Source organism: Helicoverpa zea, chromosome 5 (assembly GCF_022581195.2).
Source record: "Helicoverpa zea isolate HzStark_Cry1AcR chromosome 5, ilHelZeax1.1, whole genome shotgun sequence".
Classification (NCBI taxonomy): Eukaryota; Metazoa; Arthropoda; class Insecta; order Lepidoptera; family Noctuidae; genus Helicoverpa; species Helicoverpa zea.
In genome coordinates, this window is record NC_061456.1 from 4,242,373 (window position 1) to 4,262,703 (window position 20,331).

At 36.2% G+C, this 20,331-nt stretch overlaps 1 protein-coding gene and 2 long non-coding RNA genes across 3 annotated transcripts in view; 1 reads left to right on the forward strand and 2 right to left on the reverse strand.

The window, feature by feature from the left end:
• Window positions 1-316: 316 nt before the first annotated feature.
• Window positions 317-2,529, reverse strand: LOC124630511. The gene is made up of 2 exons (XR_006984437.1): window positions 1,980-2,529; window positions 317-1,080 (listed from the first exon to the last, which is right to left on the reverse strand). It is a non-coding gene; the product is annotated as an uncharacterized LOC124630511 (long non-coding RNA).
• A 1,258-nt stretch (window positions 2,530-3,787) lies between these two features.
• LOC124630724 lies at window positions 3,788-5,020 on the reverse strand. Its single transcript, XR_006984443.1, has 2 exons — window positions 4,848-5,020; window positions 3,788-3,986 (listed from the first exon to the last, which is right to left on the reverse strand). It is a non-coding gene; the product is annotated as an uncharacterized LOC124630724 (long non-coding RNA).
• A 7,190-nt stretch (window positions 5,021-12,210) lies between these two features.
• The window catches only part of LOC124630750 (dedicator of cytokinesis protein 3), a 60,724-nt gene continuing 52,603 nt past the window's right edge, over window positions 12,211-20,331 (forward strand). The window contains exons 1-4 of the mRNA XM_047164731.1: window positions 12,211-12,388; window positions 14,231-14,314; window positions 15,249-15,442; window positions 19,396-19,544. Of these exons, the coding sequence (XP_047020687.1) occupies window positions 12,346-12,388; window positions 14,231-14,314; window positions 15,249-15,442; window positions 19,396-19,544 (470 nt within the window). The 5' untranslated portion in view covers window positions 12,211-12,345. The remainder of the gene's footprint in view (window positions 12,389-14,230; window positions 14,315-15,248; window positions 15,443-19,395; window positions 19,545-20,331) is intronic.

Consider the following 20,331-nt stretch of genomic DNA (forward strand, 5'->3'; position numbering starts at 1 on the left):
TGTCATTCTAGTAAGAGAGTTGCCTACCAGTTTAACATAGTAGGTTGTATCGTTTGGACTAATACCGATGTTATAATTTTTCTCGTAACTTTATAAACTAAAGGCAACAGAAACCTGCAACTAGTGTTCTCAATACGCAAATAAATTACAAATTAAAATGAACTGCGCAACAACATTCCACCAAGTTAACCGTTGACGTGACATAAGATATGAGACTGTAAAAATAAATATTATGTTCTGACACATATAACTTATCTAGGTCAAAGATAAGAATGTAAACCAAATTGACCTCATTTCTATAAAATAAATTATGTTCTTGGTACAATTGTTCTCTGCATTTTATTTATTAACAATCTCTTTACAAAGTTTGTTTACTTATTGTCATCTTTACAACAAAGGTCATAGTTAACTGAATGACGCTGCAGCCAGTTCTTGGAGTCGCTAGTTTAGGTGCATTATATAATTTAACCTTTCTCCATTTGCATATAAATGTAGATTAATTGGTTAGGTATTAGGTATACGTAACATATTGAATCCTGGATTCCAAGATCTATATCGCCAAACTTCTGTTGCATAAATTATTATCTATTATTTGAAAAATATTTTCGAAACTCAATAAATCCTAAGATTAGGTACTTCATGTGGCTTAACAAATGTACAACTGTACCTCTTTATAATATTAAAACTATATGTAGAAATAATTATTTCTAGAACTAAATAAAGCCTGTGCTTCATATCCGTGAGACAAAACACCGAAACAAATTCAACACTCAAGGTCTCTTTACACGTAAAACCAAAAAAAAAAGACTAACTCCAATGACCATCCAAAATAAAACGACGTCACTTACTTCATAGCTTTAAATAACTTAAACAATAACATATCTATAGTTAAAATTACACTAATTGAACAAAATCAAGGGCACTCTTTAACACATTCGTGGGTTATGGAGTCTCGTATGGTGCCAGGGTTGCACCAGCAATCACAGTAATGTCTTCTTGCTGAATGAGCGCTGGGTAGACCACAGATGACTTCGAAGGAACAGTCGGGACCAGGGTCGTATTGTCCCGGGGGGCACTCCGCTGAAAAATAAGAAGTAAATTGATGTAAGTAGCTATAGTCAGATAAAGAACTTTATGGACTAGTCTAATGATATTTTTTGGGCACTAATCACTGATTAAAGGTGACGGAAAACATCTGGAGGAAACCTGGACTATAAAATGTGAAATCACCAACCCAGATTGATCAAGCGTGGTGACTTTAACGCTCAATTCTTCTCTGGTAGAGAATACCTGTGCCCAGCAGTGTGACGATTAAAAAGGGCTCATGATGATAATGAATATTAAGCTGGCAAGACCTAAGTTACATATACCAATAGAACCTATAGAACTCCTTCCATAGCCGAAGCCCACACATGAGAAACCAATATGGAAAAACCAAAGACTCAGTGCCATGACCCGGGCATCAAACCCACGCCCTCAAACTCGTTAGTCATACGTAAGTTAATTAGCAAGAAATTGATTACAATTACATTATCTCAGCTTAGGTACTATGATTTATGGTAAAATCAATTATTTTCGATAACCTCAAGTACGTTATTAATGCTTAATGGAAGATTATTATGTTACCTAAGTATACCTATGTATTAGGCTCAACATCATTAGTACCTAAATAAGTAAAACTTAGGTGTCACTTAAGTTTTCCTTAATTCATTCACCACCTTTTAACTTTATTATGTCTTGTGTGAATTCGAAAAAATAAAGTAAATAAGAAAAGTAGGTACCTATAGATCTGCTCTACACATTTGATACACCTAGTATATGAGAAATCATACTTAGATAAACTGTTATACATTGCGCTAGATATATAAATCAGTCAATAACAACAATATAAACCGGTTTTAATCAAAGTAATTAAGTACCTAATATATCCTCTGGTGTTTGTTAAAATCTACATAAAAATACACATAAAATGTACTCACCGATCGTCTGTTGCAAACAAATGACGAACACAAACAATAATATAACGGTCCAGAACTTCATGTTGGCGCGACATACACACAAACACGAATGCAGTTTATCACAAAACATCACTGTTTAAATAACTTCTTCACCTTGATTATCTGTGCCACTAATTTGTTCTATACTACATCAAAATTATTATAAACATTTTATGTCATCTCTGACTGTTGAGCGGCATTTTATGGCTCCGCGACAATAGTATTGTATTTCATTATATAGAATCGATTAATTCGATTGTTATCTCGTATTGATTGTAAACAAATTACTCTCACTATAAAGTATCAGTAAATTGTAGCCATTAACAATATATTTTCCACTATCGAACTAGCTACACTGATGTGCGTAGATGGAACTTAGCATCGTCGTACGAAACTACAAAAACGATTAACTCGAAGCGAATAGATTGATGATACTGATTGACGCAAACAGGTTTCTCACGTTCTATGTACGGAGATGACAATGGAAGTGTAGGTAATACACCTATGTACGTGTGATACTAAGGTACTAATAATATTACTACAACTATGTGATTAACGCTCACGCTTGCCTTTATAGTCTCAGAACCGCGTACAATCAGATTTAATTACGTGCAAAAAATCATATAAAGGAAATCTATAGAAGAAGCAGCATGTATAGACAAACGATATTTGCGTGTCTATAGCATAAATCATTCAAATGAGTTAGTTAAAGATAATGATCGTCACGGTTTGCTGGATAATTATGTAATTTTAATTTGCACTTCGATATAATATGGAGAAGCCACGTCTTTTTATATTATTAGGTACATCATTCGCAATTTTTTTCAACCAGGTAATGAAGTTCAGTAATTTTTTTTTCAGTATTTTCTGTGACTTCTGGTATAGAAAAAATGATCGTTGGACATTTATGCTTACGAAGACTAAATCACTTCTTGAAAACTCCTCGCATCGCAAAAATAAAACGATCAAAAGTTAGCAACAATAGGATGCTTTGCTTTCATATCAGGGCAATGGAATCGCCAAGTTCAAAGCCATGTCTTATTAGGACCATGAATACTGAAACAGAACCTAATCCGGCTTGGTAAGGCCTTTTTTTTTTTTTTTTTTTTTTATCGACGTAAAATCATCAAATGACCCCTCCCGCTGTGGGTTAGCAGCGGTGAGGGAGTGTCAGACTCTTACTGACTAAAATCGTCGTGTTCCGTCATAGGCCTTTTATGTACCAGGGCCGCGGTATCTCTTTCGAACAACCCGCAGCCCCGGCAGGCCTTGGCCCTGCTGGGCCCCGCTGGGGTTGCTGACATCTCTTTGAGGAGCGCGTGGAACAACGCGCGCCGTCGACACGGGTCTGTCGTCTAGAAAGACAGAGGGACGATGAGCCACCCGAACTCACCGCCCACAGACCCACGCCTACGGTGGCCGGGAGTCATCTCGCGACACCCGGCGCCCATGGTGTCTACCTGGTCCAGCGCGGCGGCCGGGATGAGAGGTGCGAACTCTCTGGCGTTCCGCCTCCTCCTTCTCGAGCATGACCGCTTCGCAGAAGGAGGCGACGGCATCCCATTCCCTCTCGCCCCGGACCATGGCCTGAACCAGGGCCGGACGCGAGAGGTCGCCGCCGCCCAAAGCCTCAACGAGGGCTTGGTAAGGCCTGTATTATTGTTAGCCGACTTCCGAAAAAGGGGGAGATTCTCAATTCGTGTGTTTATATTTATTTGACTACTTACCTAAGTACCTTACTCACCTAAGTATCATAGCATTACATGAGGAGGAGAAAAAACCACAAAAACCAATCTCTTACAAAATATATTTCTTAATCATTACAGCCGCTCAATTCGACACAGGCTTTGGTGTCCAGTCTTCTATAAGTGCCAGGTATGCACCAACAGTCGCAAGCATGCTTCGGATACGCATGGGAACTCCTTGTGGAACACGATGGCTCCAGGCCGCAGTTTGGCCCTGGATTATATTCTCCTTCGGGGCAGGCCGCTGGAAAGAGTAGGTATTGTTGTTGTTAACATCTTTTATTATAAAGTACGGGGACAAGACATACCTAAGTATAGGTCTGCCGGGGCTGCGGGATTGCTCGAAAGAGTTACCTACCGTGGCCCTGATAAGTACATAAAAAGACTACGATGGAACACGACGGTTTTTAGTCAGTAAAAGTCTAACACTCCCTCACCGCTGCTAACCCATAGCGGGAGGGGTTATTTCATGATTTTTTGATGGCCTATGTACCAGGGCCGCGGTATCTCTTTCGAACAACCCGCAGCGCCTATGTGTACGCCTAGTCCCTTTCTGTAATGCCCAAAGTGCGGCGGCACCCGGTTCTAGCCGGCTAAAACTAGCTTCAGCCGGCCACATGCGGTTAAACTTAAACGTATCCTCTTATCTTTGGTTATAACTATTAAGTCTTAGCCTTTATCATAGCGGCTAGAAGTAGATGAAGCCGCATATTAGTGTCTTAACTTAGGTGCAGCCTATCCATCAGCTTAAAATGGGTTCTTGCTTTTCAGTTTTGGTTTTTGTTTGCAGATTCTCATCTTGCTTTTCATACACAGAAAGCCATTTTATTGATTCGGTAAGTGGTATCCCACACTTTGATTTCTCCTTAGCATTTAGGAGGCCTAAGTATATCCAGAAGTTGCTGTGATAATGACGTTTACAGATTCTCTCATATAACAGATTATATCGTAAAGAGTATAGGTAACACCGACATCTAGTATATTAGCGTACCTAGTAGTTTCCTAAAGAAACCAAAGTGAGACTAATTTTACATTATTTTCAAAGAAAAGATAGGTTTATAGACAGTTAGAGTTATTATATATAAACTGGCACCTTACTACTCACCTAAAACCATAGCCAGATTGACGAGCACAAAACAAAACACTGTCGTCCAGAACTTCATGGTGACTTGTATCCTCGGTTGTACATAAACACCCTAAGTGCACCTCTACTCTATTGATACTATGTTTTGCTATAGATAGAAATTGTTCAATGTCGACCGCTCTGGTCACTATCCAGTAGAACTCTGGATTGTTTTATTTTAATTGCGTGCTCGATAAAAGGGTAAAGGACGAGCATTGATTGGTACTGTAGGCAGCAATAGTTAATAATATTGTTAAATGTATTTATATGCAGCTTCATGAGGTCGAGTAGTGGCAATACTCTCGGGCCTCGGAGTTCAAAGGCAAATGCTGCTCATATTATATGTGTGTGTGACTGTGACTGATCTCGGTCCGATTGTCCAATTGGACTATGAGAGTAAAGGAATAGGGAGTGCACCTATGTTTGTGCAGTGCTTGTCACGCCGTTGCGCCCATAAGTATAATCAGCTCGCTACTCACGCACCATGGGAGTGTCCTAACGAATTTCCCAAACTATAGAAGAAAAAGTTTTCAATAGAGGCGAACCTACCCCAGACATTACAATTATTATTACTTCATTTTCCTATTCATTATATATCTGTGTTCTAATACCACACTAATACCTTTATTTTTTTCTGCCAACCTTACTAATTTAATTATACCTAGGTACCTAGGATAATGTTGTGCTCATGTTTACACTTTGATTAGTGGGGTAATTCGGTAATTAAATTGAAACACAACATTCCCTTATCGAAGTAATTCATAAATAGACGCATAGGTACATATATACTTACGTACTTAATAGTTATTTGTTATACAAGAGTGCAAAGTTGCTTTTTAACCGCGGGCTCAATTTTGCAAGAGCACAAGGTGAAAAATCTTTGCACTCGAGTGCAACACGTAACTTTTCATCCCACCTCATCGAGGAAATTACTAAATGCAAAAAAACAAAATGGCGCGCACATACGAGTATCAAATTAAAAAGATGTGCCTATTAAAGTTAACATATTTGAAAACTCACTTTAAAAATGAAACGACGTTAAAAATCTGTGTAAAAACAATAATAAAAAATACTTAATTAATTGAATAATTATTTTAAGCAGTATTTTATTTATTTAATATGTATTTGTTTGAAAAATCTTATCAAGATCGTCACAAATGGAGTATTGCACACGATGTTCTAAATTCAAATCACTTTGCCGCTCTAGAGGATAAAAACGACTTTTGCGCTCAGATATCAAAGGGTAAAACTACTCTTTCCGAGATGGTGGGATGAAAATATTTTTAGCTATCACCTAACCAACTCGTAAAATTGACTTACAAATTATTAAGAAAGTAACGAATGGAAAAGCAAGGGCACACATGGAATTACACAGCAGTACATAGGAGAGTATACAAAAAATGTTATACCTATAAAAGAAGAGTAGGAATAAAGGCCTACTGCGGTACGGAACCCTTCATGCGCGAGTTCAACTCGCACTTCAGCGTTGTTTTGATGTAGTATTAAAAGAGAAAACAAAACAAAGTGACCCGTTAAAACTGCACATTTATTATTATTAACAAGATTTAACGCAAGTGTTGTGTTCCAGATTCCTCAGCGTGCCAGGTTTGCACCAACATGTTTCACAAGCATGCTTCGCGTGCGCTGTTGGGCTCGCGTTTCCTTGGCAAGAGGGCTCCAGAGTGCAGTCGGGGCCCGGATAGTATTCACCCTCGGGGCAGTCCGCTAAAACAAATTTAAAATTAAAGCAAACATTTGACATGTCACTAAAAACGCAGCTTGGCAGCGATGTCTTGTACTAAAGTTAGTACCTAGGACGTATAAAGTAGCTAACTTCGGAGCGTCACAGTATTTGACGAGAAGCTACCGACATAGATGCGTCTGCCGATATTGAATACCGCGCCAACTAAAAGCAGTTTACCTACCTAAGTAAGCCTTAATAAAAAAACTTGAGTCAGAGTCCCATTTATTTTGTCTTCCGTGGGCCCCATTTGCATTGTAATAAAGCTAGAAAAATTTTGGTAAACCTACCTACTTATACCTAGTAGGTAAATAAAATGAATCCTAAAATGGACCATGGATTCCAGACTGCTAGGTGAGGGGTGCTATAGCAGATTTTTCTGTCGCAAACCGCAGGTAAACTGGTAGGCAATTCTATTTTGAAATCCATTTCCTAACGGGTCCTGAACCAGGACAAATCAGACCCTATCTAGTAGGTGCGCAGATACATGCATTGCTAGCTATGACACATTAAATGGTAATTGGTACCTACAGCATATTTTCCTGTCGCAAACCGTAAACTGGCACGCAATTCTATTTTGAAATCCATTTCCTAACGGGTCCTGAACCAGGACCAATCAGACCCTATCTAGTAGGTGCGTAGATAGATAGCATTGCTATGACACATTGGAAGAAAGTGGTTGGTAGTGAATGGACACCGGCTTCTTAAGATATGAATTATTATCGGTCAAGTGAAAATGATGTAATGGAACATGGTGGATGATATGACGGATATACTGGAAGAGGAAGACCAAAGAAATGATAGATGAATGGTGTGAAAGTAGATATGGTAAGAAAGAATATTACTTGTGAGATGACGTCAGATAGAAGAGTATGGAAGGAGAAACATGCTGCGCCGACCCCAAATAAAAATTGGTATAAGGGCAGGAGGATGATAGGTAGCTAGGTAGGCACTTACGTATAGCCATAGCCAGGTTGAAGAGCACAATACAAAACAATATGGTCCAGGACTTCATCGTGGCTTTGTGTCTGCAGTTGTACACGAATGCAAGCAGCGATGCATCTTTATATGATTTCACTAATGGTTGAAAAAATAACTAGTCGGTCCACTATTTTCCTGTTCGGAGTTTTATTTCACCTAAATGCGTGTGTCACCTAGCAGGAAAGGACGCGCGTAAAATTAATTATTTTAGGTATTATGTAATTATTAATAAGTATGTATGCACTTAAGTTCTTACTAGGACAGCGGGAAGGGTCATTTGATGATTTTGACGTCGTTAAAAAAAAAACTTAAATTGCCTATCTGTTAATCAAGAAAGTTAGATGGAATAGTATCCTAGGTAAATAGGCAATCTATCTATTCTGTGTTAAAAAGAATTAGTAAAAGTAAAATAATTCAAAGCAATCTTCAACATGCAGGTAGGGAACGTTCTGAGTAGGTAAATACTTAAAAATAGGCATTGCCATTTAAAAATTAATTGGTTAATTGGTAGATACCTGAGACCTATCGTCAGAATGTTAAATGATTTATTATTAGCAACACATCTTCACCTTTATTGTCCTTTGATACCTATAGGCAATAAACAGAATATTTGAATTGTAAATAAAATACCTTTGAAGAATTTGTATTTAGTTTTCCTTTACCCACTCAAGGAAAAACCAAACAAAATAGTGCAGACGCTTTATATAGATTTAAATCGCTTTTTACAAGCTTTTAGAGGCTAGGAGAATTCAAATTTATTTGACCTCAAGTAACCATATTGGGATGTTTTGTCCTTTATAACTTTTAGAAGGAAAATTCTGACCAGAACAATGCAACTGTTTTTGGTAGATAATTTCACAGTAATCACAATTTATTTGATATCAAATGACCATATTGGGATGTTTTGTCCTTTATTAATTTTAGAAGGCACAAATTTCTGATCACAAGGCTTTTCTTCATAAACTGAAGATAGAGCGTGGCATAAAATTATAATATAGGCTTGCCCTTTACCCAACAGCCAACCAGTCTTTTCCTTGTCATCGGAATCCATCCTTAGGTTGTCTGAAAAATATAGCTCTGAGCGATAAGACCGCCTATTATGTCCGCCTATTTTATTAGTTTTATGATCAAGTGTAACAATGTGTGTGTGGTGTACCTCATAAAGAGATCCGCTATCTATATTTTAAAGCTAAATAAATAAATAGAATGCTAGTCACAGTTACACTAAATTCAAATAAACATTATCTTTAAAAGCATACATTACTATTTTTATTACGAATACTTATTATAAAATTCATTAATCAATTCATAAAATTAATCAACCAGTTTCATAAAACAATCTTAAATTAATTAAAATTATCACTAATTAATTAGTATTACATATTTCCATTTATGTTTCTTAGATCGGCCCAGGGATCCTGCATCATTGAAGGGTGTAAATACGCATCAATATTGCTCCGTTCTTGACCATAGCTGTTGTTGCTTGAGTTACTCTGTAATTTGAAACATGGAGGATATTAGCACATACTCATAATTTAATTTAAATGTGTGACGCTCAAACCTTCTCTGTGTGAAGGGAGGCCCGCGCCCAGCAGTGGTACGATAAAAGACTGATGATGATGATGATGACCAGGAATATATACAAGGTCAATGGGTTTTGAGTGTTTACTTAGATGTAATTGTTACTTCGCTATGTTTTATGCACATTCTGCTGAAAGGAGTAGGTTTACCATCTATCTATACTAATATTATAAAGAGGAAAACTTTGTTTGTTTGGTTGTAATGGATAAACTCAAAAACTACTGGACCGATTTTAAATATTCTTTCACCATTAGAAAGCTATATTATCTGCGAGTAACATAGGCTATATTTTATGCCGGTGCGGGCAGTAGCTCCCACGGAAAACGGCTAACGTTAGTTATATACTGACTAATCACACTTAAATGGTCTCGAAATGCTGTTATTCTTACCGCTAACATTATTTATAGACCATATGTTTATATTTATACTTACTTCGTAACTACTTCTCGAGCTATTTCTCCAATTATTGTGCTGATTATGTATTTGACCATGTGGCTGTCGATTGTTAAACCTTTGTTGTTGTTGATTCCTGTCCTGTTGCCATCTACTTTGTACTGGCGTACTTTGATTAAGTGGTATAAAGTTATCAGACATTTTAATATACGCAATCAATTATAATTTTAGATTTATTTTTCTAGATTATTAAAGTTATTATTTTATTGCTGTTGTTAACAAATTGACATTTGTTTGACAGCAAACAAGCCATATTGACGTTTATAGCGCTGTACTGCTGTTACCATGTCTAAATAATCAAAAAAATCTTACTAAAACTACTTCAGTTCTCGTCTTCGAAGTTAGCTTCACTTCACATTAGAAAAATGTAAAAAATATTTTTTGTTAAATAACTATATCTTCATTCGTACATTTTCGTTGTTTTGCACTCATTAGAGAACCTCAGATAAAAAAAGCTATTCGATGGGAACTTTAAACTAAACTTAATACTTAAATTCCCATTGCCGACCTTCAAGAAATTTACAAAGGTCATAAATTCACTACATTCAATTTCGGAGCCGCATAATATTATGTGCATATGGAGAGTGACATATTATATACAACGTGACTTTTTAGTCGTCTTACAACTGCAGCCCACTTCATGTATCCAATGACTAGTAAACGTTCATATAAAAAAATATATATTTATGAGATTTGAATAATTCAAAAATAAAAAGTAATTCATTATTATGATGCATGACGTAGATTATAAGAACACCCTGTTGTGAGCGCTGCAAGAATCTTATATTAACGGAGCGCGGCGCGTTGGGAAGGTACCTACTTTCTACTGTTTGATACGTAAACATTTTTTTTTTCAGTATTTTTCTTTGCACCTATTATCTTAATTAAGTAAGGCTACCAAATTAATAATCGTGTCTAGTGGTATTTATGTCGGATAGATTCAGTGGACCACCTTTGTAAGACGACTAAAAAGTCACGGTGTATATGTTAGTTAACCAGTAATGAGTAACAGATACATCCAACAGATACAATGACAACGTCTTCTTCTTCTTTCTCCTGCCCTGTTCCCAATTTTACTTGGGGTCGACGCAATATGTCATTTTCTTCCATTTTCCCCTGTCACTCGTGATACTGACACTCGCTCCCTTCCTATTCATATCATCTTTCAGGCAATTCATCCATCTTTTCTTAGGTCTTGCTCTTCCTCTCCGTCCCTCTACATTCATTCTTAGCACACACTTTGTTGCATGCGTATCATCCCTCCTCATTACATGCCCATACCATGACAATCTTCTACTTCTCATCTTTTCTGTAACTGGCGCTACTTTCAGACTTCCTCTAATGTAATCTTTCCTCACTTTATCCATTCTTGTAACACCACACATCCATATCAGCATTCTCATTTCTGCTACATGCACTCTCATCTCATCCCTCTTTTCCAATGCTCATCACTCCGATACATACAGGACGACAGGTCTTATGACGGATTTGTAAATTTTGCCCTTCAGTTTGAGGGGCATCCGCGGGTCACAGATAGCTCTAGTTACCTGTCGCCACTTCATTCATCCAGTATTGATCCGATGCGTAACGTCCCTGGGGCCCGATTCTCATAATAATGACAAAATTGAATAGAAATCGAATCGCAATATGATCGCAATAGCAGTTTTAACCATATCGGGCATTCTGCTACTAATATAAAACCAATCGCACTCCAACGACATTCGATTGGTTTGCGATTGGTCTGCTGTTTTGGTGACTTTGGTCTAAACGTTAGTTTGTTCTACAATCATATTGCAATCGTAAATCATTTGCAGACAAAATGATTCATTATTGAATGACAGAAAAGGATAAAAACGTTTATTTCAAAGAAAAAATAGTGGAATGCCACATACGTTTCAATTGTAATCGAGTCGTGATTGGATCGCAGTCGAATGTGAATCGTATGCCGCTTAAGTAAAATTAGGAGAATCGGGCCCCTGTTCACCTCACCGTCGGCCACATTGGACGAGTGAATCAAGGTACCGGAAGTCGGGGCAGACTGGTAGGGGCATGCCGGCTAGGGTTATGGTCATGGGTCCTGAAATACCGCCAAAATCACAATGACAACGTCTGATAACTCGATATTACGGGCTGCATGCAAGAAAAGATGAAGTCATTGTCCCTTTACGCTCTTTGTCGAATTTCGCAAGCGAAAGCGCGGCACGAACGAGAAAGAGACATGATTGGCTTTTGCGATTTCCACTCCTTCTGTTTATTATACTACTTTAATGCTTGACGTTGTAACGTAAAACTGCCGGGCGTAAATACATACTTGTACTGCATACTACATTTGGTATAATAAATACTGAATACGCTGAGCCGGTCGAGTTGTTATTTGATGCGAGGATAAGAAGGACCTCAAAGTTTTTGAAAGCGTTTTTAATTTGAGTGAAAAAATATGTGTTTTGAGTAATTATTATCCAGGTATATGAAGAAGTTTCTTCAGAACACGGGTGACGTCGCGTCTATCAATATGCTTTAATCGACTATGAGAGCCCGCTAAAATGTGTTTTGTATTATCTGTAATTTCTAAATCACATCACTACTCACTGTTGTCAAAAATTTGATCGAACGCAGGCTTTTGTTCGGAATTGATTATCTATTTTCGGATGAAAATAACAAATTCTTCAAGAATGATTCAGTGAATGTTGTGTTAAATATTCGTAGAAGCTGGCAGCTTTCGGTATGAAAATGTGGATTCCATCAAAATCTCCTAAGCTAGGAGTCGGTAAGTTGTCATTTTTTAATCAATGAGCATTACGCGGTCCGGATACATCCTGCCAATTACAGCGGAAGCGTAATAACATGTTATGAATTTTAACTATTTCATGTAAGCAGGATACACAAGCTAGACATATGATCTGTTGATTAGACTGGTCATCTTCTATTATCTATTTGCTTGTCCTGATTTAACCCATTGTTTGTCAACCAGTCTGTTTTTCTTTACTTTCCGGCCTTGTTTATAAAACCAAGGTTTTGTTTTTTATAATGCCTATTTATAGACTAGCTTTAATTAATTATGAAATATAGCTTAGATAAATACTAAGAATCTAAACATTTTTGGGCTTAGAAACACATCTTGTAAATTCTATTCAATATTAACAAACATAATCTTGCTATTTGAAATTTATGAGTTTTATTTGAATATTTAATATTCTATGCTTTCTTTGCATTTCTAACATTTTGATAATCTGATCACATTTCACATTTTCTACAGTCAATACAATTATATAATAAAACTTATAGCATTTTATTTTGTATTTGCTTGGCTAGTTTTAAAATATAATTTTGCACCAGAAAATATTATGTGTACAATATTCTTGTCTAGAGTCCAAGGCATTCTTGGGGCTTACCACTATAGATTTATGGAGTACTAGCCGTTTTCCTACAGTTTCACCTGCATCCGTAAGAACTACTGCCCATACTGGGCTAAAATATAGCCTGTGTTACCCTGGAACAGAACAGTGTGGCTTTCCAACAGTGAAAGAGTTTTCAAATCGGTTCATTAGTTTAGTAGACATATTATTATGGGTAAAAACTCTTTGTTATATTATTACTAGCTTTTGCCCGCGACTTCGTTCGCGTGGAATAGTGACTTCCGGCAGATTTTTGGTTTTACCCACATAGTTCCCGATCTCGCGGGATTTTTGAGAAGTTCCCGTTCCCGCAGGATGAATTAAAACAATAACATGAACCGAACACGTGTAATGACACCATTGCGCGCCATCTATCTACGGAGCATAGGAACAGCTCGACATTTGACCAATAGATGGCACTGTATGTCCGTAATAAATTTTATTTTTTATTTTTATTTTTTGTAATAAAAACTATCCTATGTCCTTTCTCAAGTTTCAAACTATGTCTGTACCAAATTTCACACAAATCGGTTCAGTAGTTTAGGCGTGAAGAAAAGACAGACAGACAGAAAGACAGACAGACAGACAGAGTTACTTTCGCATTTATAATATTAGTAGGGATTATATTTACTATAGACTACCAAGTACCAATGGAACAGGTATTATAATAATGCTCATATGGAATGAATAACATCGCTTTGGATTATTCTAATATTATTTAATTTATTTAGAGATTCAATGGTTTGTTTGTTTTTTCACTTGCTTAAGTATGTGGTATTTGTTTTTATTTATTTAGCCCTTTCTAGGATTTTTTGCTTTCACACAATCCATCCATTGTTTCTTTTATTTGGTTCTACTGGTGCAGCCATCCAGGTGTTTATTTGAGTCATTAATTCTGACTGATTCAATTCTCATTCACTAACTGGCAGCGGTAGTCAGAAGCTGGTAAGTCTGAAACCAGTCTTACCAAGGGGTATTGGGTTGCCCAGGTAACTGGATTTTGGAGATAGCCAGTTATATAGCCAGTTGCTCATTCCAAAACACTGGTACTCAGCTGCATTTGGTTGGACTAAATCTAGGCAGGTGACCTGTAATTTTCTTCAACTAGAAATCTTGTTTTAAATGGTAGGTTGTTATTCTCAATCAACAGTTCTCATGAAGAATTTTGTATATAAAAAACACAACTTATTAGATTTTTTTGTTTGCTTTTTCAGCGGTTTACAACTGGAAAGGAGATGTTAGGTCAGGATTGCCACTAGAAATAGGAGAGACCATACAGATATTAGAAGAAAATGGAAGTAAGTAACTTATTTTCCTACCTTATGTTACTAAATTATTCACTTTAAGTTATCATTTTAAAATATTTTTTACCTTTACAATTAAGGGTAAAATTCAACAAAATCGGTTTGATAAGGTACAAAATGTTTTATTTTTTAGAACTCACAAACTTTACAATCAGCTATCTTTAAATACTTGTGTGCACTTGATTACATCATTTATATGAATATTCATAAAATACAGACAGACATTGGCATAAAAACACAATCTGAAATGCTAATTAGCTACAAATTCTAGTTCTCATTTCTGTTTATCTGTTATAGAAACATTATTATGTATGTATTATCTTCCCACACAGCCCTGACTATTGACCTCTATAGGAAGGGGTCTAGCTAAATTAATCAAATCAATTAATGTTACGTACAGAGCATTCTGGATTATATCTGGTATACTTATTCCTAAATGTAATAGGGTTCTTTGTTTTGGATTCAACATTCTCACATTTGGGATAAGTCGAGCTAAAGAAAGAATGGGGACTATGGATCATCTAAGTACAAATAAGCTAAGCCACCATACACGTCCAGTATTGACTGTTTGGTGTCTTAATAGAGAAATGTCTTATAGATAAACTATGTGGTGGAAATAAGGTATGGTACATGTATTTATAATCAGTCATCATGCTAACCATGGGTTAGGTATGGGAATTTGCCCCCCCTCTGAATAGAAAGCAGAATTTCCTATAGTTATCGGCACGGATATTGAGCTCTCGGCGGAAGAGTGGGAATCCCTTTGCGCACTGTACACTTAAGGCAATAAACCAATAAATCACTTCAGGTGAAGGTCAGGGCTCAATATCCTTGCCGATGATCATACCAGTGACCTAAATAGATAATAATCTTAGAAGAGATGATAATTAGGACATCTATCGTAATTAACACTATCATTTTCTTCCAGGTTGGTACCGCGGCTTCAGCACAAAGAACAGGTCGGCTTGGGGCATATTCCCAGCTTGCGTGGTGTCGATCCGGCCATGCATCGTCAAGGGATCAGGCCCGACTGCTATCGCTGAACTAAAGGATGATCCCTTAGTCAGGGAAATTGCATGCGTCCTGAGAGAATGGGCCCGGTTGTGGAAGAAGCTTTATGTGGTAAGTTTTATTCATAAACTAGCTGATCCCGCGAACTTCGTATCGTTTAAACCTTCCCTGGGCCTCTACAAACATTATAAAACCAAAAAAAAGCCAAATCGGTTCAGCCATTCTCGAGTTTTAGTCAGACTAACGAACAGCAATTCATTTTTATATATATAAGATTAATTTAGGCATATTGCTTGAGCTTGTAACCAAAAATGATCTTCAAATCGAAATGAATATATATACCTAATTTAAAGATTCAAATAGAATTAGGATACCAAATAGTGAAAAGTTTTGCCGAGACCTCCTCGATCATTTTTTAATTGGTTCTTTTCGGCAAACTAAGCTGTTCTCTCCGCTAGCTGCAGCTAAATCCTACAGAATTCCTATTTACTCTCATTTCAAGTTTCAAGGAAATGCAGACAAGACATACCTACATAAAACAAATCTTTTTCATAAAAAGGAAGTATGGAACCTGGAAAGTACAGTAGTCCATATTTTCAAAGAAGTAATGTTCAAGCAAAGTTCCTCTCTCATTTACATATATAATTATTGTTAGTAAAGTATGTATTCTAAGTAAACATAAATGGTTATTACATGGATGGCTAATTCGCTACAAATCCGCAGCTGTGTTTATCTTACCAGTAAAGCTGCAATTAAAGCATGGATCACTGGCTCTGCCAATAAGTACTTGCTAATGAATCATACGCATCGCCGTCATTGTTTTGTTGTGTTACAAGTATTTCAGTATGTTTATACTTTGTTTGAAATGAGTCCGTAACAATTACAATATGGAATTTTTCATTGAAATATGTTTTTTTACTTTGCTTGTTGAAAACTTAACACATCTCATAGTTATCGGAACACATTGATGTTAAAAACTTGAATGTGTGGATTTTTGTTAATTTTACACAAAAATAAAGAACAGAGCGTTCAAAAAAACAAACTACATTTTATCAGGGCTAGGAAAGTAGTCTCTTCAAGCTGCGTTTGCAACCGCATACCGAAGCTAGTATCTAAGAAAATGTCGTGTCTCGGTTGCATGTCAGAAATGCACGAGTACACTATTATAGCAATTAGTTTTTCAAGAAGGAAGGAGATAATTAGTAAGACTAGATAAGGTAAAGATATAATAGGCAATTAACGATGCGGTGGATTACGTTCGCGTATTCTTTAGAGCAGCATCGGTTTTGTCAGAAAATAGTTAATTTTTCTTCGTCAGCCGTACTGAAATGTTTTGTATCATCAATATTTCTCAAATATTTTCTCCATCACCTGACAATACAAATCGTAAACAATCCGTAAATGCTATGTTTTTAACGTAACAAAAATATAGACAACGGTAATTAATGAAATTGATATAAATTCCATTATGGAATATACGTATTTACTGCAGGTAACAATCGTTTCATAACAAAGTTAATTGGCTGCCTATAGCTTACCGGTAAAGGAAGTGTATCCCGCGACTTGAATATCTTTTGTCCGTATTGAACTTTTATAAATCAATCAACAATATGTTTTATTTTATACAACATATGTGTACCTAAGTTAATTCCGTTTTCCGGTACAGATAGTGGTCAGCAGCAATAAAGTTTTTTAATTTAATATTGTTATTGTTTCATGCATGAATGAATCACCGAAAGGTACCTATATAGCATAGTGCCTATACCTACATTAATGCCTATAATTTGAATTTGTTTAGGCTTGTGACTTACCTACCCAAATAGATATTTATTTATGGACTAGATTTTTACGCGGCTTACAGCCTGTATTCTAGAATAGATATTAATTTATAGACTATCTTTTATTTTTCGCGGTTTATAGCCCGTATTCTAGCGGAACATCTTGTGTGTGTGTACAAAATTTAAGCTAGATTCTCGGAGATAGTCTAACTTCCTTTCCTTCTTAAATAGTGAAAGATTGTTTCAAATTGGTTCAGTTGTTCCTGTGAAAGCAGTTTAGACAATAAAACGTCTATTTCATAATAAGGTTTATTTCCTCCTCGAACTAGATTTCAATAAAATATGGTATTCTTACTTTATCATGTTTAGATTAGCTTCAAGTAGAAACGTATTCCAAATGTTCACAAAGCTAAGATTTCTCGCTTAGCAACTCGCCGTGTTTAATTAGAAATTCGACACACTGGTAGCTATGGAAATCCAACATAAGTACCTACAAAACCGTCGTCCAAAATCCATCCATACTAAACTATTCACAGTTTCTTTGTTTTTCTTAGTTATTCATGAATCATTGTTTGTCATGTTCCGTGTACGTCTTTCTTGTAAAGGCTTAGAATATATTACAGACACTTGAAACTAACATTTGCTTGTTAAAATAGACGATTACTTCATCAACTTGATGGTTTCTTTAGTTACTAATCAATACTAATATTATAAAATATATTTTTGTTTGTTTGTAATAGATAAACTCACTCTCTTATTTTAATTCTTTCACCATTAGAAAGCTTCACTACCTGCGAGTAACATATGGTATATTGTACCCCGGTGCGGGCAGTAGGTAGTTCCCAACGGACGCGGGTGAAACCGCGGGAAAACGGTTAGTAATAGATAAAACTTCACCCAAATGGTTGTATTTTGAAGTGTGTAAAGGTACAAGCAATAGGAACCAATCAAAGCTACATTTGTCTGTCTGTCAGTCAATAACTGTTTTGTCTTTGAGCAATCGTTCTATAAACAACCAAGGAAAATATCGTGACGAAACTGTACTTTAACCTCATTGAAAAACTCGTAAGCGATTGTCAATATTTGCTAATAATATAATATTTGCAAAATTGCATGTTTGCTGAATGAAACAGCCTTGATACCTGTATGGGTCCTATTTACAGCATAGTAGACACTGTGACTGTGTATTTTCAAGGGACATCATAAGCCTATTTACATAAGTCCAATTTATATCTCCGTTACTCTAGTTGGAAAATGAAGAAAATATGAATTTTGAATCACAGTATAAAAGGGGTCTAGGTATACAAAAGTCCAAAATACAAGCTGTTGATTTGCATCCGTGCCATATTCAAGGAGGTAATTATGCTAATGATTCTCGACCCAAATCAATAAAAAAATTGGTACGTAATTTTTTTTCTTTAATTTTTTTTCGTAATTCCGTAAATGTCATCTAGCCGTATTTAAACTTGGCGCGTATGTTACTGGCATTAAAACCGTGCTGCACCCTCACACAAACGCAAACACAAAGCATACGCAACGATCACTCATAAATTTCATTCATAAAATTGGATTACTTCTGAAATACCACGACATTACAATGACAAAAAAAGCAGTGCATATTAGTTATTTCCCATCTACTGTAATTCTAATCGATTATTTACGTATTGTATGTCCTCCTCCTGAACTATGGCACAAATGCAAATCAACACCTTGTATAATAATTTTCACAGTGAAATCAGAACATTCACGTCTCTATTCACAATGGCGAGGGGACCACATAATTGTACTCTAAAGTTAGATTTACCTGCCACAATGATCCTCTTCAATGCTTGAAGGCTATTCTGGATATTTGCCTTGAATTCTCAGATACAATTACAGCTATTATTAGCAAACATTGTTCCTTTACAATATACCTACTTACGTAAACCCACGATGGGTTGTGGTTTTTTGAATCGTTCGCTGAATTAGATTTTGTCAATGAACGTAATCCTTTATTGTTAGGGCATTTACAGTTCTGAATTGTAAACGCCCAAGGCTTTTTACGACTAAGATATTACCATATAATATCCTACACAAGTACTTACCTAGAAACTATCTAGGTATACTATGGGTATAAGCCATGATCAAGTTCTCAATCTATCCAATAGCAACTTGCTGACTCCATAATATGTTGAGTAAAGTCAATTCATGATCTAGTTGGAGACACTAAAAAGATACCAAAGACACAAAACATACCAAAAGTTCACAATATTTTCTCCAATCCTAATACCCATTTTTCTTTCACAGGAACGGGAGACCTACAGATTCAGTGCAGTTGCTAAGGTGATGCGGGAACTTCTAAGCGGTCGGAGGGCACTCCTTGCCGGCACGTTGACGCAAGACCAGACCCGAGCACTAAGACTCAAGCTCGTCGCTAAGCTGGATTGGGGGAACAGGTGAGTCTTACTAGCATGACTTAGGAATGTATTGCAATGCTTTTCTTATAGGAGCCGATTTTTTCTGGGGTTAATGTCATGTGAAATCTAGGATGAAATCAAACGGTCGGCTATTTATTATGCAATATGTCTGGGTGCTACGTTTTTGACAGATTAAATACAGGTGGTTTAGTACTGTGCCTTGTTTTTTTATAAAAATGACTGGAACTGAAATGACATTAATCATTCGAGTTGCATTAAATGTTTTTTTTTTTTATGACAATGACAATTTTGTAATAAAATTAATTTCATTGTCATTTCCTGATTCTAATAGAGAAAATTAAATAGCTTTTAGTAATAAAGGTGGCTACTAAAATGTCATTTGGTGATTAATTATCTCATTTACCTTGTGCAATATTTACAAAAAAACTGACTTACATTCTACAAGGATTTTTTTTTGTAATAGGACTTTCATTTTGACGATTCTATAATATAATTGCGTTTGTTCAGCAACCGAAAAAAAATTTTTTTCATTACGATTTCAATGTCTGCAGATATTTTTATATGCATGATTCTTATTTACAGTATTAAAAGTATGATATGGGTCGAAGGATGTTTTTATTTGACAAGTGTTTCCTGGTTATTACTTCTTTGTTCAATTGTTTGTTTAGAATTCCGTGGGAAAATTGTGTTGTTGTACAAACTTCGAGCAGTTTTAGGAACCTTTAATATGACATGGATTCCGGTTTGCATATCGACAATATCAATACTTCCAGCTTATAATAGGAGATAGGTATATACAAATAAA